At 36.2% G+C, this 27,113-nt stretch overlaps 1 protein-coding gene across 2 annotated transcripts in view; it reads right to left on the bottom strand.

Moving 5' to 3' along the window:
• The window catches only part of WDR70 (WD repeat domain 70), a 315,307-nt gene that overhangs the window by 243,485 nt on the left and 44,709 nt on the right, over positions 1–27,113 (bottom strand). For both annotated transcript variants that reach the window (XM_004422748.2, XM_087443211.1), the window contains one exon: positions 12,241–12,300. In XM_004422748.2, coding sequence (XP_004422805.1) covers positions 12,241–12,300 — 60 coding nt within the window. The remainder of the gene's footprint in view (positions 1–12,240; positions 12,301–27,113) is intronic.

Here is a 27,113-nt window from a genome sequence, read left to right as displayed (position 1 = left end):
TTCATTGGTGGCTCGTCTATTCTACGCCTGTCCACTCCTCAAGAGTGTAAGCTCTGCTTCCACGCTATGACCGACAGTGTGGAGCCAGCGGGGTGGAGGCCCAGAGTCATGTCTGTGCCCAGCAAAGTGCCTGGCACAAAACAGTCACTCTAATAAATAGTTGTTTAAAAAAAGGAAGGAGGGCTAAAAATAAACTTATGCAACACAAACAGAAATGCAATCTGACAGATACGAGATAAACTATCCTCTATCAAAAAAGAACAGGATAATCCACAAAGATGACTTCTTCCTATATAAGGGCAGAAGAAAGATGGCAAATTCTATAGCAAAGTGACAAAATGAGGTTTTCAATGCAGCATTCTGAAGTCTCAGGATCTCTGCTGCTGCTTGTATACATCATTCATCATCCCCCAAAAAGATATGAAAGGTAATGATGAGTAAGAGAGAAAATAGAGCTCTGAGGTAGAAAATACTCTCCTCAGTTAGAGAAGACATGTCCATCCAGAGGATCTGCTAACTACCTGTCAATCCCTATGTTCTAAATATTTGAAGAACATTGAAAGTCTAGTTAATTTTCAGGTGCATTTTAATCACACTGAAATAAAAAAGGAACTCATATAAATGTTGGTGTAAAACAACGGCTTACAACAGAGTTGCAAGAATAATTATTTTAATTTACATAAAAAGACTAAACACTGATATCAGATCATTCTGGGTGATAGTCTGGATTTCTTTGAACAAGAAATAAAATGTTTTAAACTTTCTGTGTTAATTTTTACCACATAAAATGTCAGATCATGTAAAAATAATTATCTATTCCAACTTCAGAAGGGATACAAACGTTTTCAGCTTTGAGCTTTTTGTTCAGAGAAGTAATTTTTATCACCTTCTCCTTTCAAGGAGTCTTAAATTTCAGTCCACAATAAGATAATTCACTTTATGAATTTAATTGATCCAATAGCACATTAACTGTATACACTTCTGGATATGTCTAGCTTTTCCTGTAATTATAAATTCTTTGGCAAAATATTTAAAATACTTTTAAAATTTAAGTGGTTTAAAAATCATACAAACCTTGTTTACATACAAAGCCTTAGTAAAGAATCTTGCAACTCATTATAAATCATTGATCTTCCAATGTTTTTAGCCCAAAACTTTGAAAGAACTCCCTACACAATTCCCATTTATTAATATTTCAGGCTTTTTGTGAGATACCCAAAAGCATATATTTTTACTGTGGTCAGAAGTAAATTATTCATTGAAGCAATATATAAAAATAGAAATGCTTAGAGGGAAAGTTATGGCTGTGATATGTAAATTGAAAAGGAAGAAAGATCTCAAGTTAATAACCTAAGCATCCACCTTAAAAAACTACCAAAAGAAGAGCAAACAAAACCCAAAGCAGGCAGAAGGAAGGAAATAACAAAGATTATAAGAGAAATCAGTAAAATAGAGAATTTTTTAAAACAAAGAAAATCAATAGGACCAAAAGTTGGTCCTTTGAAAATTCTAACAAAAGTGAGAAACCTTTAGGTAGACTGGCCAAGGGAAAAAGAACGAACTACTAAAAGCAGGAATGAAAGAGGCAACTCACTACCAACCTAATAGAAATTAAAAGGATTACAAAGGTTTTTATGAACTGTATGCCAATCAGTTAGATAACTTAGATGAAATCTATGAATTCTTAGAAAGACACAAATTACCAAAATTGACTCATGAAGAAAAAGAAAACCTAATAGACTTTTAATAAGGGCTTGAATTAGTAATGAAAGATATTCCCACAAAGAAAAGCCTGTATCCACATGGCTTCACTGGTGAATTCTACCAAACATCTGAAGAAGACTTAATACCATTCCTTCACAAACTCTTCCAGAAAATAGAGGAGGAGTAAATGCTTCCCAACTCATTCTACAAGGCCAATATTACCCTGACACCAAAACCAAATACATCACAAGAAAAGAAAACTATAGACCCATATCCCTTATAAATATAAACACAAAAATCCTCAAAAAAATACTAACAAACTGAACCTAGCAATATATAAAAAGGAGTATACACCATTACCAAGTGAGATTTATTCCAGGAATAAGTATAAAAATACAAGGTTGGTTTAACACCTGAAATCAATTATTGTAATATACTATAGTAAGAGAATAAAGGACAAAAAACACATAATCATCTCAATAGAAAATCCTAAGGAATCTACTAAAAAACTATTAGAACTAATAAATGAGTTCAAAAAGGTTGCAAGAGGGCCGGCCCTGTGGCTTGGTGGTTAAGTGCGCGCGCTGCGATGCTGGTGGCCCGGGTTCGGATCCCGGGTGCGCATCGAGGCACCACTTCTCCGTTCATCCTGAGGCCGAGTCCCACATACAGCAACTAGAAGGATGTGCAGCTACGACACACAACTATCCACTGGGGCTTTGGGGGGAAAAATAAAATAAATAAAATCTTAAAAAAAAAAAAAAAAAAGGTTGCAAGAAATAAGATCAATATACAAAAATCAATTGTATTTCTATACAATACCAATGAACAATCCAAATATGAAATTAAGAAAAAAACTCAATTTACAATATCATTCAAAAGAAAAAAAATACTTTAAAAAATAAATATTACAGAAAAGGACAAGACTTGTACGAAAAATTATAAAATATTACTTAAAAACTTTTTTAAAGATCTAAATAAATAGCAAGACATTCCATGCTCATGAATCAGAAGACAATATTGCTAAGATGGCAATACTCCCCAAGTTGGTTTACGTATTCAACACAATCCCTATCAAAATCTCAGCTGGACTTTTTGAAGAAATTGGCAAGCTGATCCTAAAATTCATATGGAAATGCAAAGGACCCAAAATAGCCAAAGCAATCTTGAAAAAGTAGAACAAAGTTGGAGGACTTAAACTTCCGGACTTCAAACGTTACTACAAAGCTACAGTATTAAAGATAGTATGGTACCGGCTTAAGGATAGATTTATAGATCAGTGGAATATAATTGAGAGTCTAGAAAGAAAGCTTTACATTCACGGTCAATTGATTTTTACCAAAGGTATTAGTACTAACCTATTTCATAAGTTGATTTTATAACACAGGTAGTCTTCATGTTGCACTATACCATGTTAACTGAAACTCATGTGGATTGGAACCGAGCAAAGTGAAGACACAGTCCCAATATGCACAGGTTTCTGTAACTGGTACTGTGCAAAAATAGGGCTGCCTGTATATACTTATTAAAAACTTGATAAGAACAGTGAGAATATCCTGAATACCATACAAATTTAAAACTGGGGCATCAGAAGACAGCAGCATTTTTATATAACTCTAGTATCCAGTATGGGTTACTAATGTTATTTTCATCCATAACACTGAAAAAATGCTGATATACACAGAAAAATATTTGTAACAATAATAGTCTGTTGATTTTTTTAAGCCAACTTTCCAATTTCTGTTCAAATCAAACTGATCCAGAAGGATGAAAGTGAAAAATTAGTGTTTCAAAACTATAACAGTATAAAAGGGTCCTAGCATCACTGCAGAGTGAGCTTTCCCGCAAACTCTTCCCCCGATAAGATACAACAAAAGGGACAGTCACAGACCAACAAGGAAATCTCAAACAGCAAAAACTGACATCGGAAAGGCCCACACTGCTGCACATCTGAGAGTGGACATGCTGGGGCCCCCGGAGGAAGCGGGGAGAGGTAAGGAGAAATCCTCTCCCTCCCCATCAGATCCATGATTCGGATCCGCACAGCTCCCAGAGAGGGGGCAGGGGCGGCCCTCTGTGGGGCAACCGTAGCTCTTCGGGCTCTCTCAGCCAATGGGAAACTCCCACAGAGAGGACTCAGAACTGCTGCAGGGGTGCCATCAACGTTTGAGCACCACAGGAGAGCAGATAACGAGGGGTGAGCAAGAAGCACCCCCCACCCCAGGGACCCAGCGGGCAAAAGAGAGAGTCCCTCACCTTTCCCTCCCCCCGCATGCCTGAAACTGCAGCTCAGCGGATCAGTCAGAGTAGCCACTGCAGAGGGCAGAGCAGCTGCCACGGAGCACAGAGCAGCCGCAGCGGAGTGTAGGGGGCTCAGATTACACAGCCCTTGACCCCAACATGGTGGTGGCAGTTGGAAACTGCAATCAGATTTTTCCAGGATGAGGAAAAACAAAGTGAATACAGGAACCACAATGCAAAGGTACATTAAATCGCCAGACCAGAAGGAAAATGACAAGCTCCCAGAAATCAACCCTGAAGGCACAGAAATCCATAACCTAAATGACAGAGAATTCAAAATACCTATCATAAAAAAGCTCAATGAAATATAAGAAAACACAGATAAACAATTCAAAGGGATAAGGAGTTTCTTCACAGAAAAGATTGAAATTGTAAAGAAAAACCAACCAGTATTGATGAAGATGAAGAACACAAGGGAGGAGATAAAGGAGAATCTGGAATCTTTAAAGAACAGAGCTGACAATATGGAGGAAAGAATTAGCATTATAGAGGACAAAAATACAGATATGCTCCAAATAGAGGAGGAGAGAGAACTAAGACCAAAGAGAAATGAAGAAAGTCTCCAAGAAATATCCTACTCAATTAGGAAATGTAACATAAGAATTACAGGTATTCCTGAGGGAGAAGAGAGGGAAAGAGGAACAGAGAGCCTATTCAAGGAAATAATAGCTGAGAATTTCGCAAATCTTGGGAAGCAGCAGGAAATACCAGTAAGTGAAGCCAACAGATTGCCTAAATATGTCAACAGGCAAAGGCCCACCCCACGGCATACAGTAGTAAAGCTGGCAAAAGTCAATGACAAAGAAACAATATTAAGGGCAACTAGGCAAAAACAAAAATTAACGTACAAAGAAACTCCCATCAGGCTCTCAGTGGATTTCTCAACAGAAACTTTACAGGCTAGGAGAGACTGGAATGATATATTCAAAATACTGAAAGACAAAAACTTTCAACCAAGAATACTCTATCCAGCAAAAACAGCCTTCAAATATGATGGAGAAATTATAACTTTCAAGATAAACAAAAGCTAAGGGAGTTCAGGGCCACAAGACCCTCATACAAGAAATGCAGAAGAACGCCCTCAGGCCTGAAAAAACGAAGAGAAAGGGAATACAAAGCTTGAAGCAAGGAGAAAAATAGGTATACAAAATCAGAAAAATAGTAGATCTTTACCAGAATAGGTTAGCAACCACTTAAATACCAAAATCAAAGATCAAAGGAAGGAAATCACCAAAAATAAATATAACCTCATCACTGTAAACACACACCCACAACACAAGATAGAATAAGTTGTGACAAGAATAACTTAGAAGGGAAAGAGGAAAGACATTGAATTGACTTAGTATAAGGAAATAAGAGAATGGACTATCTCATACGCAAGATTTTTTATACAAACCTCAAGGTAACCACTAAACAAATAATCAGAACAAAATCACATATGATAAATAAAGAGAAACCTAAAAGAGTCATAAGACAGAACAACCAAACTGAATTGGTAGTCTGAAACATACAGGACAAAAAACAAAGGAAATGCAAAGGAACTGGAAAATAAGCGATAAAACAGCAACATTAAGCCCTCATATATCAATAATTACTCTAAATGTAAATGGATTGAACTCTCCAATAAAAAGATGCAGAGTGGCAGGATGGAGTAAAAAGCAAGACCCAACAATATGCTGCCTCCAGGAAACACATCTCAGCTCTAAAGACAAGCACAGGATGGAAGTGAAGACTCCAAGCTAATGGCAAACAAAAGAAAGCAGGTGTTGCCGTACTCATATCAGACAAAGTAAACTTCAAGATAAAACAGGTTAAGAGAGACAAAGAGGGGCAATATATAATGACAAAAGGGACACTCCACCAAGAAGACATATCAATTATAAATATATATGCACTCAACATAGGACCATCAATGTACATAAAGCAACTATTAACAAACCTAAAAGGAGACATTAACAACAACACAATAATAGCAGGAGATCTTAACACCCCACTTACATCAATGGATAGATCATCCAGACAAAAAGGCAATAAAGAAACAGTGGACTTAAATGAAAAACTGGATGAGATGGACCTAGTAGACATATACAGAGCACTCCATCCAAAAACAGCTGACTACACATTCTTCTCAAGCACGCATGGAACATTCTCAAGGATAGACCATATGCTGGGAAACAAGGCAAGCCTCAATAAATTTAAGAAGATTGAAATCATAACAAGCATCTTTTCAGATCATAATGCTATGAAACTGGAAATCAACTACAAGAAAAAAACTGGGAAAGTGACAAAAATGTGGAGATTAAACAACATGCTACTGAACAACCAATGGATCATTGATGAAATTAAAGTAGATATCAAAAATATCTGAATAAAGATATCAAAATAAAGATATCAAAAAATATCTGGAAACAAATGAAAATGAAAATATGCCATACCAACTCATATGGGATGCAGCAAAAGCAGTCCTGAGAGGGAAATTTATAGCAATAGAGGCCCACCTTAACAAACAAGACAAAGCACAAATAAGCAACTTTAAAAAACACCTAACAGAACTAGAAAAAGAAGAACAAACAAAGCCTAAAGTCAGCAGAAGGAGAGAAATAATAAAAATTAGAGCGGAAATAAATGAAATTGGGATCAAAAAACAGTAGAAAGGATTAATGAAACAAAGAGTGGGTTCTTTGAGAAGATAAACAAAATTGACAAACCCTTAGCCAGACTTACTAAGAAAAAAAGAGGAAAGGCTCAAATAAATAAAATTAGAAATGAAAAAGGAGAAATTACAACAGATACCATGGAAATACAAAGGATTATAAGAGAATACTATGAGAAACTATGTGCCAACAAATTGGACAATCTAGAAGAAATGGATAAATTCTTAGATTCATACAACCTCCCAAAACCGAACCAAGAAGAAATAGAGAATCTGAATAGAATAATCACAAGTAACGAGATTGAAATATTAATCAAAAACCTCCCAAAAAAAATAAAAGTCCAAGACCAGATGGCTGCTCAGGTGATTTTTACCAAACATTCAAAGAAGATTTAATACCAATCCTTCTCAAACTGTTCCAAAAAACAGAGCAAGATGGAACACTTCCTAACTCATTCTACGAGGCCAACATCACCCTGATACCAAAGCCAGACAAAGACAATACAAAGAAGGAAAATTACAGGCCAATATCACTGATGAACATAGATGCAAAAATCCTCAACAAAATATTGGCAAACCAAATACAGCAATAAATTAAAAAGATCATACACCATGAGCAAGTGGGATTTATACCAGGGATGAAGGGATGGTTCAACATCTGCAAATCAATCAACGTGATACATCACATCAACAAAACAAAGAATAAAAACCACATGGTCATCTCAATAGATGCAGAGAAGGCATTTGACAAGATACAACATCCATTTATGATAAAAACTCTCAACAAAACGGGAATAGAAGGAAAGTACCTCAACATAATAAAGGCTATTTATAACAAACCCACAGCCAACATCATACTCAATGGGGAAAGACTGAAAGCCATTCCTCTGAGAACAGGAACGAGGCAGGACTGCCCACTCTCACCACTCCTGTTCAACATTGTACTGGAGGTTTTGGCCAGAGCAATTAGGCAAGAAAAAGGAATAAAAGGAATCCAAATAGGTAACGAAGAAGTGAAACTCTCACTATTTGCAGATGACATGATTTTATATATAGAAAACCCTAAAGAATCTGTTGGAAAACTATTAGAAATAATCAACAACTATAGCAAAGTTGCAGGGTACAAAATCAATCTACAAAAATCAGTTGCATTTCTGTATGCTAATAATGAACCAACACAGGCTGGCCCCGTGGCTTGGTGGTTAAGTGTGCGCGCTCCAATGCTGGTGGCCTGGGTTCGGATCCCGGGCGCGCACCAACGCACCACTTCTCCGTCCATCCTGAGGCCAAGTCCCACTTACAGCAACTAGAGGGATGTGCAGCTATGACATACAGCTATCTACTGGGGCTTTGGGGGGAAAAAATAAATAAATAAAATCTTTTAAAAAAAAAATAAAAATAATGAACCAACAGAAAGAGAGCTCAAAAAGATAATACCATTTACAATTGCATCAAAAAGAATAAAATACCTAGGAATAAATCTTTTCAAGGAGGTGAATGACCTATACAATGAGAACTACAAGACATTATTGAAAGAAATCGATGATGACATAAAGAAATGGTAAGATATCCCATGCACGTGGACTGGAAGAATAAACATAGTTAAAATGTCTATATTACCTAAAGCAATCTACAGATTCAATGCAATCCCAATCCAAATCCCAATGACATTCTTCACGGAAATAGAAAAAAGAATACCAAAATTTATATGGGGCAAGAAAAGACCCCGAATAGCTAAAGCAATCCTAAGAAAAAGAACAAAGCAGGAGGCATCACAATCCCTGACTTCAAAACATACTACAAAGCAATAGTAATCAAAACAGCATGGTACTGGTACAAAAACAGACACACACATCAATGGAATAGAATTGAAAGCCCAGAAATAAAACCACACATATACGGACAGCTAATTTTCGACAAAGGAGCTAAGAACATACAATGGAGAAAGGAAAGTCTCTTCAATAAATGGCATTGGGAAAACTAGACAGCCACATGCAAAAGAATGAAAGTGGACCATCTGCTATCGCCATTCACAAAAATTAACTCAAAATGGATCAAAGACCTGAAGGTGAGACCCAAAACTATAAAACTCATAGAAGAAAATATAGGCAACACACTATGTGACAGTGGTCATAAAGGAATCTTTTCAGATGCCATACCTACTCAGACTAGGGAAACTAAAGAAAAAATAAGCAAGTGGGACTTCATCAGATTAAAGAGCTTCTTACAAGACAAACGAAACCAGGATCAAAATGAACAGACAACCCACCAGCTGGGAGAAAATATTTGCAAAACATATATTTGACGAGGGGTTAATCTCCATGATATACAAAGAACTCACATAACTGAACAAAAACAAACAAACAACCAGATCAGAAAATGAGCAGAGGAAATGAACAGACACTTCCCCAAAGAAGAGATACAGATGGCCAACAGGCATACGAAAAGATGTTCAACATCACTAATCATCAGGGAAACGCAAATCAAAACAACACTAAGATATCACCTCACGCCCATTAGATTGGCTATAATCACCAAGACAAAAAATAACAAATGTTGGAGAGGATGTAGAGAAACGGGAACCCTCATACACAGCTGGTGGGAATGCAAACTGGTGCAGCCTCTATGGAAAACGGTAGGGAGACTCCTCAAAAAATTAAAAATAGAAATACCCTATGATCCAGCTATCCCACTACTGGGACTCTATCCAATGAACCTGAAATCAACAATCCAAAGAGGCTTATGCAACCCTGTGTTCATTGCAGCATTATTCACTATAGCCAAGAAGTGGAAGCAACCCAAGTGTCCCTCGACTGATGATTGGATCAAGAAGATGTGGTATATATATACAATGGAATACTACTCAGCCATAAAAATACAAAATCATCCCATTTGCAACAACATGGATGGGCCTGGAGGGTATTATGTTAAGCGAAATAAGCCAGAAAGAGAAAGACAAACACCGTATGATCTCACTCATATGTGGAATATAAACCAACACATGGACACAGAAAACTGTACTGCGGTTACCAGGGGCAATGGGGGTGAGGAATGGGCACAAGGGGTGAAGGGAGACATGTATATGGTGATTTACAAACAAAAATGCACAACCAAAATTTCACAATGTTATAACCTACTCAGACATCAATTAAAAAATAAATAAATAAAATAAAAATTATAACAGTATCTAACACCTCTTCCCATTTCATGTGATAAACATAAAAATCAGTAAAATCAATCCACACTATGATATTATCACGCTTACTTGGAACTGTTCAGTTGATTATCACACTACAGTAAGTATATTCACCAAACAGATATATTTCTTCAATGGGAAGGAGGCAAAGAGAGAGCAGAAAAACTATTACAGATTAAGAGACATAAAAATACACAATGATGACTCTTTTAACAGTGAGTCAGACATCGTCTGGATACCAACTTGAACAAACTAACTGTAAAAATATGTATGAGAAAACTGAAGAAATTTGAACACTAATGGGATATTAGATACTATTAAATAATTATTGAAAAAAATTTACATGTAATAGAGATGTTCTGATTATGGGAGAGAGAGGGAAAGACAAGAGGGAGGAGAGGGAGAGACAGACCAACCTCATCTCTTAGAGATTCATACTGAAATATTTACAGATGAAATATACGAAATCTGGAATTTGCTTTTAAATAATCCCACAAGGTGGGTAGATGGGGTGGAGGTACTGGAAATGTAAAGTACATAGGAAACAAAACTGGACCTATGTACATAATTGGTAAGGCTCAGAGACAAATATATGAGGATTCCTTTTAGTCTTCTCTATAGTTCTGTGAATGTGTAAATATTTTTACAATAAACAGTTAAAAAAACAAGACCAGACAACAGAGTCACCTTTCTAATCTCTGACATATTTACAAGAAGATGAAATACATACAGGGCAAAAGCAGGACTGCAAAAAAAATTAATTAACCTAACAGTACAATTAAAAGCTCCAAGTGATTTTTAATACATGAAACAACTCAGAGTATTTTTAAATACTGTATTTCTTTAAAAGATAAAATCCAATTTGAAACAATAAGAATATTTAAATAAAACATGTGTGACATCCATGAACTATCTCTCAGTTGTAAAAATCTCTGGACTAAATGACACGAAAGCCTCCTTTTAAGTACTACCCATCTATAATTCCATTCCTTATTTACTTAAAAACATGAAAATTAGTAAAATTCTGTCATGATTTCAGAATAAAAATATCAAAAGCCTGGGGCCAACCCGGTGGCGTATCGGTTAAGTACATGTGCTCTACGTAGGCGGCCCAGGGTTCACAGGTTCAGATCCCGGGTGTGCACCGACGCACCGCTTGCCAAGCCATGCTGTGGCGGCGTCCCATATAAAGTAGAGGAGGATGGGCACCAATGTCAGCCGAGGGCCAATCTTCCTCAGCAATAAGGGAGGATTGGCATCGGATGTTAGCTGAGGGCTAATCTTCCTCACAAAAAATAAATAAATAAATATCAAAAGCCTGATTTAATAAAAAGTAGATAAAATATCAAGAGAATTAGATGAAAATGATTTCTTGAGGCAGCAGTTCTCAGATATTTTGGCTTCAAGACCCTTTACACTCCTAAAATCTACTGCAGACCTCAAAAAGCATTTGTTTATGTAAGGTATGTGTATCAATATTTACCATAGTAGGAATTAAAACTAAGACCTTTAAACATATTTATCGTTCACTTCATTTAAAATAACAATAAACCTACTATACTTTAACATACTTTTATGAAAACAATATTTTCAAAAGCAAAAAATTTAGTGAGAAGAACATCACTGTCTTAACATCGTTGTCTATTAATTCTATCATTGGTGTCATTTCTAAGTCTATTTCTATTCATTGATGTTTTCCCCCTCATTATGGGATGTAGTTTTCTACTTTACATGTCAGACCTCTAGAAAAAGGCAGCTTCACTGAAAAGGGAAACCAAGATAATCTTATTTTTTCATTTATTCATAAGCAGGTTTCATTCATTCAACTATCACTTTTTAATGGTTTTACAATAATACAATAAAATGATTTCATCTTACATCTCAAAAATTTTATATTATAAATCTTTAAATGACCAGTAAATACAATATGAAAATATAATCTATAAATCTAAGTAATATAATCAAAGCAATACAATGACTATTTTATGTTCACTTCTTATCTCAACATTCATCTAAAAAACGAACTCAGACCTTTTACTGATACAGAAATAAAGCCAAGGGTAATGAGAAATTTTCCCACACCATAAAAAAGAAAACCATATTTGAGTTTCATTTCTTTCTTTCACTTGTAATGTTCCTATATCAAAGAAAAAGACGTTTTAAAGCCAACAATAACAATGACAATAATAAGTGTTCCTATTTTAAATGAAATGCAATGGCTATTTTGACTGAACAGAAAAGTAATCTTTCCATTTTGCTTAAAGTCTATAGCTTTTGTGATATCAGTTGACTGTGCAATTAGCCTTAATACAAATATATCTTATTAGTTCACTTTTCCATGAGAGCCCTCTTACTTAGAGAAAAGAATCAAATTTTTACAACTTACTGTTTTAGTGCCATGCTTTAGTGTTATCTCATGTGAGTCAGGGATCTTTTGGACAGGATTCTGAAAAAAAGAAAATTCCATGACACTGATGAGTAACATAATATATTTGGGGGTAACTACATACCACATTCACAGGAAATATAATTTTTAAAAATTGCATCACTGGCTTTTTAACACAAAGCTTAAAAAACAGAAAACAAAAAAGTGTGAGAGTATCTTATTTCTCCTCTTCTAGATAGATTACAATTGGTCACTTTGAGTTAACAATAAATTTATCTTAAACCTCTAAAAATATAAACCTAAGAAACTCTTTAGGTTGTATGAAACCATAAGGTCCTCTCAGCATCCAAAATATTTAAAGTCCTCTTTTCACTGGAACTTGGGTATACCTTAAAGTACCTATGTACTTAATTTATACTAAACAACAAAATCTGCACAGGGTAGATATATACCTTCAAAAGTTGAAAAAACAAAAAGCTGTCTACTGTTCAAAATGGTACAAACAAGGAACTGAGTCATTCACTGATTCATCAATTCAATAAGCATTTATTAAAGTGAGATTATACCAGCTGCTACGTGGCATCAGACATAGCCTCTACTCATCCCCACTCCAAGAAGCATATGGTCTAAGAGGGAGACATCAATGACTCTAATTCAATATAATAAATGCTATGACAGACAAGGGGAGGGACAGAATAATTGAGGGACAGAGAAGATGGATGCATAAATCAGACATAAGAGGTCACAGTGATCATTTGAATAAGAAGTTGCATTGTTTAGTCAAGTCTCCATTATCAAAGAGAAAGGTAATCATACTAAAATTCTGTAGCTATTACAAATTCATGTTAGGATCATCTTGCAATCTACTTACTAAAATGTGTGCAATCTAACAGACTTTGCTTCCCTATCTCCCCTCATTCTCTAGAATCCTTGATGAATCAGTCAATCACCAGTTCTTTCTATATTATCTTAAATCTTTCCCCTACTATGGCTCTTTCTCCTCCACATATAAACAATTAAAGTACTTCCCATATTAAAACACACACACACACACACACACACACACACACACACACTGATTTCCCCTACATTTACTACCATATCACTATCTTTTCCTTTGCAATCAAGCTTCTTCACACTACAGTTTTCGCTCAGTGTCTTACTTCCTTTCACCCTTCCACCTCTTCACTTCAGCACTTCTCATTATTCCTAATGCCTAGCACAGTTCTTGGCACTTAAGAGACTGGTGATTATTACTCGAATGAATAAAACAAGCCACCCTAGGGCCGCTGGACACTTTTCAGAACTTTACCTGCACACCTGACCTCTCAACAGCATGATAACTATTGAACTATTTCTTCCATCTTCAAACTGTTCTTTCCTGGGAGGAAACAGCATAGACAAAAACCCAGGAAAGCTAGGGTTTTTAAATCTAGCTTTGCTACTCATTAACCCCATCATAACCTCAGGAGAGTTATGACTCTGTTTCCTCATTTGCAAAGTGAGGATAATGGCAGCTGCCCCTTAGGTTACTGTGAGGTAAGTTGTCTAAAGCTCCTAATACAGAGTCTGGCACAAAGTACGTGCTCAATAAGTGACAGCCACCATTTATTCTGAAGCTCATCTCCTATCTCTCTGGTCATATCCTCTTAGTCTATTTCCAGGTTTCTCTTCCTCTTTACCTGGCTAATTCCTACTCATCCTTCAAGACTCAATTCAGATGTGACCTGCTTCTGGAAGCATTTCTCAACATTTCAAACTCTAGGTTAAAGGACCGTTCTATGCACTCCCATGACAACTTCTCCTTGTCTCTACCACAGAACTTATCACAATGCACTGTAATTTTTGACCTGTCTCCTGCCTCAGCACTCCCTAACCAAACTGCAAAACGGACACTTCCCAAAGCCTGTGTATATATCTACCATCTCGGATGCCCAGTTCACAGAACAGCTGGTGTACGGCAGACACACACAAAAGTTTTTGGAATGAATTAATGGCCCAATGTCTACCTTGTAGATCACATTAGATTGTAATGTTTAATTTACCTTCAAACATTAATGTTTATGTCCATAAAGAAGAGGAAGTGCTATTTATCAGGTCAGCCTAGTGAGCGAGAGTCAGGGATAACTGAAGATTTTGAAAAAATGAAAACCTTTGAAGACAAAATGATTATATCCCAGAGTAAAAGCAGATTTAAAGTTGCAACTGTAGAGAAATAAAGGCCATTTTGTTTTAGACTGTTTGCATCTGAGAGGTTACTGTAGCCCATTACCACCACAGATCAGTGAAGATTAGGAATCAAGAAGGCATTGAACAGCAACACTTACCTCACAGTAACCTAAAGAACTACCGGGGAGTTCACAGTTTATTTCAAGAAAAAGACGTTACAGAATGGTTTACTAAAGGGCCGGCCCTGTGGCTTAGCGGTTAAGTGCGTGCGCTCCGCTGCTGGTGGCCCGGGTTCAGATCCCGGGCGTGCGCCGACGCACCGCTTCTCCGGCCAGGCTGAAGCCGCGTCCCACATACAGCAACTAGAGGGATGTGCAGCTATGACATACAACTATCTACTGGGGCTTTGGGGAAAAAAATAAATAAATAAAATCTTTAAAAAAAAAAAAAGAATGGTTTACTACGTTTTGGAAAGTGCTGCATATCCCTACTTCAGAGATACCAATATTCCAAAATAATTTAAAAGTCAAACAAATGAATTCTAGACTATCTCTATATTAAATTATGTAAGCCACTGCTCCCTTTGCAGTTGACAGTATTTGTCAGCAATACAAAGTCACATATAAGTGCTAAGTACTCTTGCAAGAACCAGGACAGTTCAGATGTTTCACTTAGAGAAGAATCTATTATAGTCTATGCCTCATTTCATAACTAATTACTTCACCACTCAGGAAACAGAAACACTAGCACCAAAAGAAGGGATGAAAATTATTTCATTGAATTCAATGCAGAATATGCCTATATATAGGCAATTTCTGAGATTTAAAGAAAAAAACTTCTAAAAACACAGAACAACTTAGTATTTACATTAGGAATGAATTAAATGTTTAAATAAATGTTGTTTACATTTAACATCAAAGTTTTACTGGAAATCACATAGGGCATAACTCATAAAAAGCCCATATAACTGGCACAACTAAATCATCTAAAATAGTAGCAATCCGTCTTTTGGTAGCATATCACTTAACAGTGACTGTTCTTTTTCCAGAACTCTTACTGATGACTTTCTAAAATATGGCTTAGTGTGAAATTTGCTATAACAGTAAAATATTTTCAAGATTTTCCTGCCAGGGGACATCATAAACTACAAGACTTCAATGAAGGCATTTATTACCAGAATTCATAACAAGAGCTACAGTCTTAACGGAAGAGGGGGAAAGATACCAGTTTTTGTTTTGGTTTGGTTTTAAATGCCAACCAAAGGATTATTTCCCAGGCTCTTTGGTTTACCCCCAGTAACAACAATGATAGCAAATATATCTGGAATAACATGAGCAATTCCATCTGACGTACATCCTTACAGTATTTTCAAAAGACTTGCAAATCAGAAATAACCTTTCTGGGGTTAAGTTGTCATAAGTCTAAAAAGTTGTGTATGTATGGTACTATAAGCCATAATAAAAAGTCTACCCAGTAACAAAGCTCTGCCACAAAGTAGGTAGGAGTCAGGGGGAGAGAATGGGGACTGCCAACCATAAACTTGAAAATGAGTTCTACTTTTTCCCAGAGACCATTTTGTAAATAGTTACCAGTGCACTACCACAGGCAACCAGAATTAGGGTCTATTCTAGTGTAACTCTGGAAATCCAATAAGACTGACTTAACAGTAATTCATTTATTCATTCACTCACTAATCATACATTCATTTAACAAACATTTTTGAGTATTTAATTACATACTACATACCAGGAACTACAGTTAGATTAAAGATAAAAAGACCAATAACAAAGACTCTGCTCACAAGGAACATCAGTCCAGTAAAGCAAAACAGACAGGTAAACAAATAGGCAAACTAAAATGCTTCAGATGCTCTGACAGAAGAATACACAGGGTTCACTGCCTGGAGAAGTAGAGGGTGATTAGAAAAGCCTTCGTAAAAGAGATGTTTGAGATGCCTTTGGAAAAATAAATAGAGGTTCCCTTGGTGAGTGTGGAGGGCATCTAGAGAAAATAAAATGAATCTTGAAACTTTCTGAACTGCAAATATTTTTGCCCGGCTACAGTTTAATTGCTGGGAAGGAAAAAGGGGAAGGGTGTATGTGTTATGTTTATATATGTAGTAGTTTTTTAAAAAAAACTTAACCCAGAGAGTTAATTAGGAGCCAGATTGTGCACAATGCCAACAGTGTGAAATTTAAGCTCTGAGCCATGTAGAGTAATTTCATAAGATTTGAGTTTTCAAAAAATCACCAAGGCATTCTATGCATCAAAAGACACAATCAACACAGTGAAAAGGCAACCTACAGAATGGGAGGAAATATCTACAAATCATATATCTGATAAGGGGTTAATATCCAGAATATATCTAAAAAACTGATATGACTGAACAACCAAAAAACAAACAACCCGACTCAAAAACTGGCAAAGGAATTGAATAGATATTTCTCTAAAGAAGGTATACAGATGACCAACAAGCATATGAAAAGATACTCAACATCACTAATCATTAGATAAACACAAATCAAAACCACAATGAGATAGCACTTCACACCCACTAGGATGTCTATTATTTAAAAGGAAAGAAAAAAAGAAAAACAAAGTAAGCATTAGAGAAGATGTACAGAAATTGGAACCCTTACGCATCACTGGAAGGAAATGGTACAGCTGCTATGGAAAACAGTATGGTGGTTCCTCAAAAAATTAAAAATAGAATTACCCCATGATTCAGCAATTCCACTTCTGAGCATATACCTAAAAGAATTGAAAGCAGAGTCTCAAAGAGATGTTTGTACATCCATGTTCATAGTAGCATTATTCACAACAGTCAAAAGGTGGAAGCAACCCAAGTGTCCATCCACGGATGAATGGATAAACAAAATGTGGTATATACGTACAATGGAATGTTATTCAGTCTTAAAAAAGTGAAGGAAATTATGACACATGCTACAACATGAATGAACCTGGAGGACATTATGCAAAGTGAAATGAGCCAGTCACAAAATGATAAGTACTGTATGATTCCACTTATGAGGTACCTAGTCAAATTCATAGAGATAGAAAGTAGAATAGTGGTTGCCAGGGTCGGAGGAGAGCAGGAAATGCAGAGTTGTTGTTTAATGGGTATAGAATTTCTGTTTTGCAAGATGAAAAAGTTCTGGAGATTGGTTGCACAACAATGTAACACTACTAACTGTATATTTTTAAATGGTTATGCGTAGTTTACCAAAACTAAAAAAATTCTTTAATAGATATAACCCACATAAGCAAACAAGAAAAGACAAAAAGATGCATAATATTAAGCCTGAATACTTCTCAATGCTCTAATAAACTTTAGGTAAGCTTCAAAATAAATCACTTATCAGATGTTTAAAATCTTCCTCCAAAAATGTAAAGTTACATGTCTAAAATACTGCAGGAAGGAAAGACAATTTCCTATTTAATTCTCACAGCTGGTTCCAATTCTTCAATTAGTAGTATTCCCAAACCACCTCTAAATTACCTTCAAACCATTTATGCCCTATTGCAAGCTGCAATCTTGCAGAACATTTCTCAGTAACGTGACTTAAGAGCACACTGTTAAAAAACTTTTACACTTGTGTGAGAACTGAGAAACTCAAAAAAGATAGTTCATTCTTATATTTTATCAAAAATTATATTATTTTTAAAAAAGCTCCATGACATTATCAATAAACACAAAGATGACAATTTTCTGTTAATTTATCATACAATAAATGGCAGGTAATAAGCCAACGGGATTTATACCAAATGGCACATTTATTTTCAAAAGCTACCATGAACATATGGCTCATCATTTCCTAACACTGTAAAATTTTCTGAATATTTCGGCTCTTATCCTTATTTGCTAAGTCTGAAGACTTGAAATCTAGACAGGACTATGAGATTAATCTCACTTGTAACCTTCACTGAGCCACTTAACTATATAGAAACTTCAGCTTTTTCACTTATAAAAGTGAAAGAGTCGGACTAGCTAATTCATGATATTCTATGACGACACGGTTTACCTTAAACTTATTCACATCTGGAACTATGAACACTACCCTATGTCCTTCCGTGACTTCCATCTTCTTCACTTCTCTCCACATTGCTCACTACCATGATATTACTCTTCCTAGGTCATTTTTCACTGAAAACTTTCAACGGCTCTCCAACGCCTTTAGCAGAAATCAGTAACTTCATAGCACTCACACATTTTTGTTTTAGAAATTTTCTACATTTGTAGGATATTGTTCCAGGTTAAGTTTTAAAAAATTAATGTTTTTAAGAAGTTTTTGGTCAGAAGGTACAAACTTTCAGTTACCAGACAAATAAGTTCTGAGGATCTAATGTACAGCATGGTGACTATAGTTAATAATACTGTATTGTAAACTTGAAATTTGCTAAGAAAGTTGACCTTAAGTGTTCTCACCACATCCCCCCTCAAAAAAAGGTAACTATGTGAGGTGATGGATGCGTTAATTAACTGGATTGTGGTAATCATTTCACAACATATACATATATCAAGTCATTAAGTTAAACACTTTAAATACATACAATTTTTATTTGTCAATTATACCTCAGTAAAGCTGGAAAACAAATATCATTAAAAACAAAAAAAGTTTTGGGGCGAGCCCAGTGGCCTAGTGGTTAAGTTCGGCATGCCTCACTTTGGCAGCCCAGGTTCCGTTCCCAGGCATAGACCTACACCACTCATTGGCAGCCATGCTGTGGCGGCAACACACACACAAAATAGAGGAAGACTGGCACAGATGTTAGCTCAGGGCGAATCCTCCTCAAGTAAAAAAAAAGTTTCACATATAATTAAAAAGCAGATAATTTCTTATAACATACTAATCTCTAAAGAGCCTAGCAATATTCCTAACATTTGCAGGGGTATTTATTTTTCATTTTTAGTGAATTTATTATTTAATTTATATTAGTATGACATTATTTAATTTATATTAGTATTATACTATATTAATTATATATTATATTATATATTAATTTATATTATTTAATTTAATTACTTACTAGTGAAACAGCCTTGGACCTACCCATCACTGTTGATTGGTCCACCTACTAAAATGTTTTTGTAAGCTGTTCTTCAGAGACTGCAAGAGCCCAATGGGGCAGCATCCCACTGCAGAACCACCATCTGGTTGCTGCTGGGCAACCTTCCCAGAGCCGTGTTCCCGCTGAAACCGGCACAGAGAGCATGCGCAGAAGACGGACTATCAGAGCACACACAGAACATGGAAACCTTGTCCTCAGACGACCTCAAGCAGCGCCAGAACCAAAAGTTCCCTAACTATGGAACTCAATGTAATGTGAAAGCCACACGGGGAACCTAATGAGAAACAGCAGTCCCTTGATTTGTAGCACACGGGACTCACAGGGCCCTTACACTCCCACCATCCAATCAGGTTCAGCCAACCAGAAATTTACATAACCACTCCCACTCCCACCTCCTAAAAGTCTGTCCCCACTTCAGTTCTGGGAGACAGATTTGAGCCCTGCCTCCTGTCTCCTTGCTGGTCAACCTTGCAATAAAGCTCTTTCTTCTCTCAAAAGCCGGTGCCACAGTATTGCCTTCTATGTGCATCAGGCGCCTAGCCTTTGCTCGGTAACATTAATATATGTATTAAGAGCCCACCCTTACCCACGACATTAACCATTCCAGGCAAGAATGGAAGAACAGAGGCACTGAGGTTACCAGGGATGGAGGATGGGGGAGTGGGAGGGGAGGGGCACAGAGCCACAATATAATTAAGGAACAACCTGGCTTTCTAGGACCCCTATAATGAAACTCCTCCCTCCCACTCCTTCGCCCTCACCCCAAAGAGAAGGCTTTCTTTTACAACTATAAATGAAGAGGGAGAATTTCACCTGCTCAGTCTGGGGTCCCTGAGTTTCACCATTTTTCCTATTCTTAAAAAAGGCCCACCTCCACTGTGTCAGCAGCAACAATGTATACACCATTCTTACATCTTCATAACTTGAACTAATTATCTTCGCAAAGCCTCAAGTCCTTAGCTTTCTGTCTACAAAGCATAAGTATTTGTTAGAACAATTCATTTGGGAAATAAAGCACCTTTTTATAAGTGAAGTAAAAATTAATACAAGCCTTAGCCTGATATCTCCACAGTTCTCATAAAAGCTAAAAATGTACTCTAATGCCTTGCTACTCAAAGTGTAGTCCACAGAGCAGCACCAGGGACATCACCCAGGACCCTGTTAAAAATTCAGAATGTCAGGCCTCTCTCCAGATCTACTAAATCAGGATCTGCTTTTTAACAAAGTCCCCAGAAGAGCTGTACGCACATTAAAGTATAAGAAGCAAAGGTTTTCTGAGATTGTCACTTTATTGCAACACAAGTTCACCAGTCCTCTTATAGCTTTGTAGTATATTACTTGAGCTACATTTTACATCTTCAGATAATTTCCATAACCTAATAAAGATATTCAACTGGAAAATCTGGAAAGTCAATTTTACTTAAAATCTTACTCTATAATTCAATTTTCCAAAACTGACAGGTAACATGGGATTTTTTTCCAATTCATACAACCATTCATTCAACAGCTACTCAAGAAAAACTCACACTGTGTTAAAGAGACAAGATAAGAGCAGGACAAGAATCTCAATTCTGTTACTTACTAGTGGTAAGAATGAAAAATCCCTTCTTCCTAGAGCCTCTATTTCCTTAACTACTGGATATACATAATAATAGTAACAGCTAGCACATACATGCATTCTATGGGCCAGTATTGTTCAAAGCACCACATACATATTAAGTAATTTAATCCTCACAACTCTCTGGTAGGTACAATTATCACCCCATTTTAAAAATAAGGAAACTGACGAAAAGGGAGGTTAAATAATTTTTCCAAGGTCACATAACTGGTAAGAGACTGATAGGAAATTTGAAATTAGAAGTCTGGCACCAAAGTCTGTGCACGTAATCATTATAACATAATGCCTCCTCTATAGTAATACATGCCCAATTGGCTTCACGAGGAGTTGCTGTGATGATCAAATGAGGTAATGTGGCAAAACACTTTATAATTACAACCCATTATAAGTATGATATTATTATGAGCCTATGGCTACAAAGGTTTTATCCTGAAAGCACACATTTTAGAAATTGAGACCACGTATAAAACGCCTTGAGATAGAAAAGTTGTACCAAGTTTCAGAATCTTAGATATGCAGCACAGAATTAGTTCAACATAGGTTATATAGTGTAGTATTTTGAGTTATGCTTAAGATTTCGTAACCATTTTTTATAAAAAGTGAGTTATTGTTTGGGCAGTCTTTTTATATTTAGTTAAAGACGCATAGACTCTACTAATTTTGACTACAAAAGGTGTCAAAGTTGTCAGTCAAATTAGGTGAGAATTAATTTATTTGGGAAAACAAAAGAAGCCCGAGACACAATAAGTTTTTATTAAATTTACCTGATATTGAGAAGTATATCTTTATCCTTGTCCTCTGCTACAGCTCTTTTAAAAGACTAACACTGCAGAACAGATACTATATCTGATTTAATATTACTTTCCATACATGCAAAAACATGTATATGCTTCACAATTGTCAAAGGGGCAGTGAAAATTAGAGACATCTCAAAAGCCTATCCATATAGTTTCTCTTAGATTCATTCTACAATTCTACCTCTAGCAATTATACATCCTACTCATCCCACCAAATATGGAACAAACACATTATTAACATTTCACCATACTTTCCATAACGTCTAATGCCAACACCACTACAACCAAATATTTTAAATTGCTCTTGGGCATTTCTTGCTAAAGAACAGAAGCAGACTGTTTACGTGCCATCTCCCCCTAGTCTGTAAGATCTCTGAGGATGGGTACTATGATTTGTATCTTCAATACCTACAGTGTCTGACATATAGTAGGTGCTCAAAATATAATCATTCTTAATTGAAGATATAAAGATTGCCTAGTAATGAAAGTCTGTCTTCAAAAGAAAATAAGCATGATATCTGTAAGAAAAAAAACACATGATCAGGGTTTGTACTTATCATAGTGTGTTTATATGTCCTTCTAAAACATGGGGACGTATTTATTAACTATTTACATTTTATCTTGAAAATCTTCCTGTGTATTTTCAAGATAAAACATTCAAAGCCACAGACAGACTTAATAAAAGCTGTACCTAATAAAGCTTGAGTGCCAGGTACTATGCTAAATACCAGGAATCTCAAGATAAGGAAAACACAGGCACAGTCTTCACGGAGCTCAGAAGCTTGCACACTTGTAAACAAATAATTGTATCACAATTATAATCATTTTATCAGAGTTGTGACAAAGACAATAATAGAAAAATGCCCTATGTCAAATCATACACAAAAAATAACTCAAAATGGATCAAAAACCTAAATGTAGGGGGCCAGCCCGGTGGTGCAGCGGTTGGTTAAGTGCGCACGCTCTGCTGTGGCGGCCCCGAGTTCGCAGGCTCAGATCCTGGGCACACCCCAACACACCGCTTGTCAAGCCATGCTGTGGTGGCGTCCCATATAAAGTAGAGGAAGATGGTCACAGATGTTAGCCCAGGGCCAATCTTTCTCAGCTAAAAAGAGGAGGATTGGCCTCGGATGTTAGCTCAGGGCTGGTCTTCCTCACAAAAAAAAAAAAAAAAATCTAAATGTAAGAACTAATACTATAAAACTCTGAGGAAAAAACATACAAGTAAATCTTTGTGACCTTGAGTTAGGCTTCTTAAACCCTCATAGACTACTGGTAGGATTGTAAAATGGTGCAGCCACTTTAGAAAACAGTTTGGCAGTTCCTCAAAATGTTAAACACAGTATTATCATGTGACCTAGCAATTCTACACCTAGATACACACTCCCCAAAAAACAAAATATACATCCATACAAAAACTTCTACGTAAATGTTCATAGCAGCATTATTCACAATAGCCAAAAAGCATAAACACCCAAATGTTCATCAACTAATAAATGCATTAAAAAAATGTGGTATGCCCATATAATGAAATATTATTTGGCAATAAAAAGAAATGAACTACTGATACATGCTACAACATGGAAGAAGCTTGAAAACACTATGCTAAGTAAAAGAAATCAGTCACAAAAGACCAGTTATTGTTTTATTTCATTGATATGAAATGTCCAGAACAGGCAAACCCATAGAGACAGACAGTAAGCTAGTGGTTGCCAGGAGTTGGGGGCAGGGTAGTGGGGAGAGAATAGGGAGTCAAAGTTAAAAGCATGCAAAATTTCTCTTGGGGGGATGAAAATGTTTTAAAATTAGATAGTGGTAATGGCTGCACAACTCTATGATTATACTAAAAAAACACTGTATTGCATACCTGAAAATTGTGAACTGTGATATATGACATGTCAATAAAGCTGTTATAAAAAATATAAAATTTTATAACTAATACAGAAGTAGCACAAGGGAGAAGAGGCACACAACTCTATTTTTGTGTGTCAGTGAAGGTTTTTACAAGGAGAAAATGTTCTCCTTTCATAAGAAGAGCTAGATCCTGAAGAATGAGAAGGTTCTTCCTCGATGAAGGAGATAGGCCTGTCACAATGTACCCACAATGGTCACTGCTTACAAAGATTGCCAAGTGAACGGAGTCGTATTAAGTATTGGCCAGGGTTTAAAGAGAAGGAAATGCACATTGGATTGCATGAAAGAGTTAGTCGTCAAAAACTGTTCTTAGTTTGTATGGATGGGTCATGAGGCAAGTGTAGGAGAAAGGCAAGAATGACCTTGAGAAGCAGGACAGCTTACAACCAGTCGTAAAGGAGGGCATAATGGTTAAGCACATGGATTCTGAAGTAGAGTCCCTAGATTTGAAACCTGGCTCCACCATTCACTACGGGGTGGCTTTGGGGAAGTTACTTAGCGCCTCTCAGTATCAGTTTTTTATCTGTGAAAGGCGGACAATAGTACTAGGAGGATTAAATGAGTTATTTCACCTTAAGTGCTTAGAATGTTGCTGCACAAAGGAAGTATCCAGTGTCAGTACTATTGTTGGGTCCTAGATTTGAGCAAATGCTTATTTCTTTAACATAAACAAAAGAGGACTGTTGATACAGAACTGTGGCTTAACAGTGAATTCCTGGTTTGTTGGAGCATCACTTTTTATAAGAGTAAAAATCAAGACTTTTTTTTTTTAATAGAAGGAGGTGAAAGCATCGAAAATTTTATTAACATTCAGTTTAAAAAGCTTTACACCTGTGGTACACCCAGATATAGGAGTGCTGCTTCTTAAAGAAGTTATCATTTTGAGTTTGGGCGTTGGTTTAGAAATTGGGAAGCTTTGGTATTTTTTTGTTAAGCACTTTAAGAATTCAGGATCTTGGTCCAGGGTTGGTAATGTTATGCCATTTTCTTCTTCCTCACAAAAGTGGTTCTCAATGTTCAAAGCAGTCTGGCAACCTGACTGTTCTCATGAAGTTGCAAAGCCTCAATTCTATCAACCTCGCCAAGCTAACTTCTTCATTTATCAAAAATATTTAATCCCCATTTATAGTATGCAAGCCTCCATGGGATGCAGAAGTGAATAAAGACTCCTTGATTCCAATTCAGATCAGTAGTGAAATGGTAGAATTACCATCCAACAGCTGCCTGGTAGGCTATGTGAATCAACTTGGTGGTCTTGGTCTTATTTCAAATTCACAATTAGCTGCACTTCTAGCACTCAGTACAAATAGTATGAACAAAATGTCTTTCCAAATAAGGATCAAGGTCTATAGAAGAATAAAAAAAATAAGCTCTGTGTGTGCCGCCTCAATACGTACTTATATGCTATTCTATCAACTTGGCACCTAGAAATATAACATTCAAATGCAAACTTTACAATCATGGTAACAGGCAAGTGCCTAATTCCACTAAAAGACAAATTGTATCAATTTTGGTAAATATTCATGATTTTGTAAAAATTCTTTAAAAGTATTTTTTGAATAAGATTAAAGCATTAAGAAATCTTTTTCAAAATTGACACATGCAAATCTTCCACTTTTTACAATTGGAATTTTACAATTCCAATATTGTATTTATACCTACTAAAAGGAAAACACTGACGTGTCCTTTTCTATGGCTGTCTTCTTTTAACACTGAGAGGAGTGCAAAAACTAATGACATGGCTTTGTTCTTAAGAATACTTTCTAGGGGCTGGCCCGGTGGTGTAGTGGTTAAGTCCGGGTGCTCCGCTTCGGCGGCCAGGGGTTCACAGGCCCGGATCCCGGGAGTGGACCCACGCACCGCTCATCAAGCCATGCCATGGCGGCATCCTACATGTGAAATAGAGGAAGATGGGCGCAGATGTTAGCTCAGGGCCAATCTTCCTCAGGAAAAAAAAAAATGAATACTTTCTAGTTGGGAAGGTAGAAGAAAAAAGAATGAGATCAATAAATAAAAGCAACCCAAAGTAAATTTTAAAATAATAAACTGAGAGTATGATATGGGGTAAAAATTTTAATTACACTGAATTCAGTTAAAAAAAAAGCTTTAAGGTAAAATGAAACATGAGTGAAATAGAGGCAAGAGGTAAGGCATATGTAGGAAGATATAAGGAACTGGAAAGAAAAGAGAAATGAATGCACAAGATAAAAAAGAAGAGGACTCCACATAAATAACAAGTGAAGGACTTTGGAAGCGCCAATTACAACAGCATTACCAGAACTATGAAGTGTGAATAATTCAACTCTCTGAACCTAAGATCAAAAATATAAAGTACGAAAAAATATTGTAGTGTTATGAGCAGAGAGAGTGAGGGAAAAAAAGAGGATTTCATTACTTCATACAAAGTACTGATGATAGTAAATATCTTTGGGTAACCGAAAAAAACGTTCTGAGAAAGAAGTAGATGTGCCAAGGGATTTTTTGGAGAAATGAACAGTTCTGTGAATCCCGAAGATAAGGTATATGGCTACAAGAAATGACAAAGGATACAACGGAGAACATAACACTTGTTCATGATTACAACGTCAACTGAAAAGGAGACCCAAATTTTCATAGATGAGGGCACATAAAAAGGTTTGATCAAAATATCTTAAAATGAAATGTAAACTTTTAGATACAAGTTTATTTAATCTTTAACAAAATTTAACTCATGACTGTCTCAAATCTCAGAATACACTAAGTCTTAGAATCCACAAAGAATGAATCAGGTATTATTTTATGGAAAGTATGGGGTAATTTTCCAACTAAAATTTATTACAGCATAACACAGCATCACAGACTTTACAGGATTGATTGGCAGGATTATTAAGAGGGCTGTTTTTGCAAAAAATATTCAAGGCCTTCATCAATTTTCTCAAACGCTCTTAATCCTATGATATTCAAATAATTTATCGTCCTTGTCAATTTTCTCTTTCAGTTAAGAACTGGTCAAACTCAACTAGATCCTCATTTGACAATGGCTTTGGGTGGAGTGATGGACATCTTTAACCACTTCCATAGACTTAATGAAATTTTACACCTGCAAGATTTGCAATTCACGATATATACCTTATATTAACAGAGGTTTACCAGAGTTTAATGCTGAATACTTACATGTTAAAACAACTTGTAATTGAGGAGACTACAGTCAGATAACAAGTACCCTCCTGGCTTACTCACTGTATTTAAATCATGCTTTGTATTATCTGCATTAACTAGTCCATCTTCCCCATGATACAATAATTATTGAGAATAAAGAAAATGAT

Source organism: Ceratotherium simum, chromosome 18, assembly GCF_057802395.1.
Source record: "Ceratotherium simum simum isolate JZ-2026a chromosome 18, ASM5780239v1, whole genome shotgun sequence".
Classification (NCBI taxonomy): domain Eukaryota; kingdom Metazoa; phylum Chordata; class Mammalia; order Perissodactyla; family Rhinocerotidae; genus Ceratotherium; species Ceratotherium simum.
The sequence above is the reverse complement of the archived record's forward strand: the minus strand, read 5'-3'. Positions and strand labels throughout refer to the sequence as shown.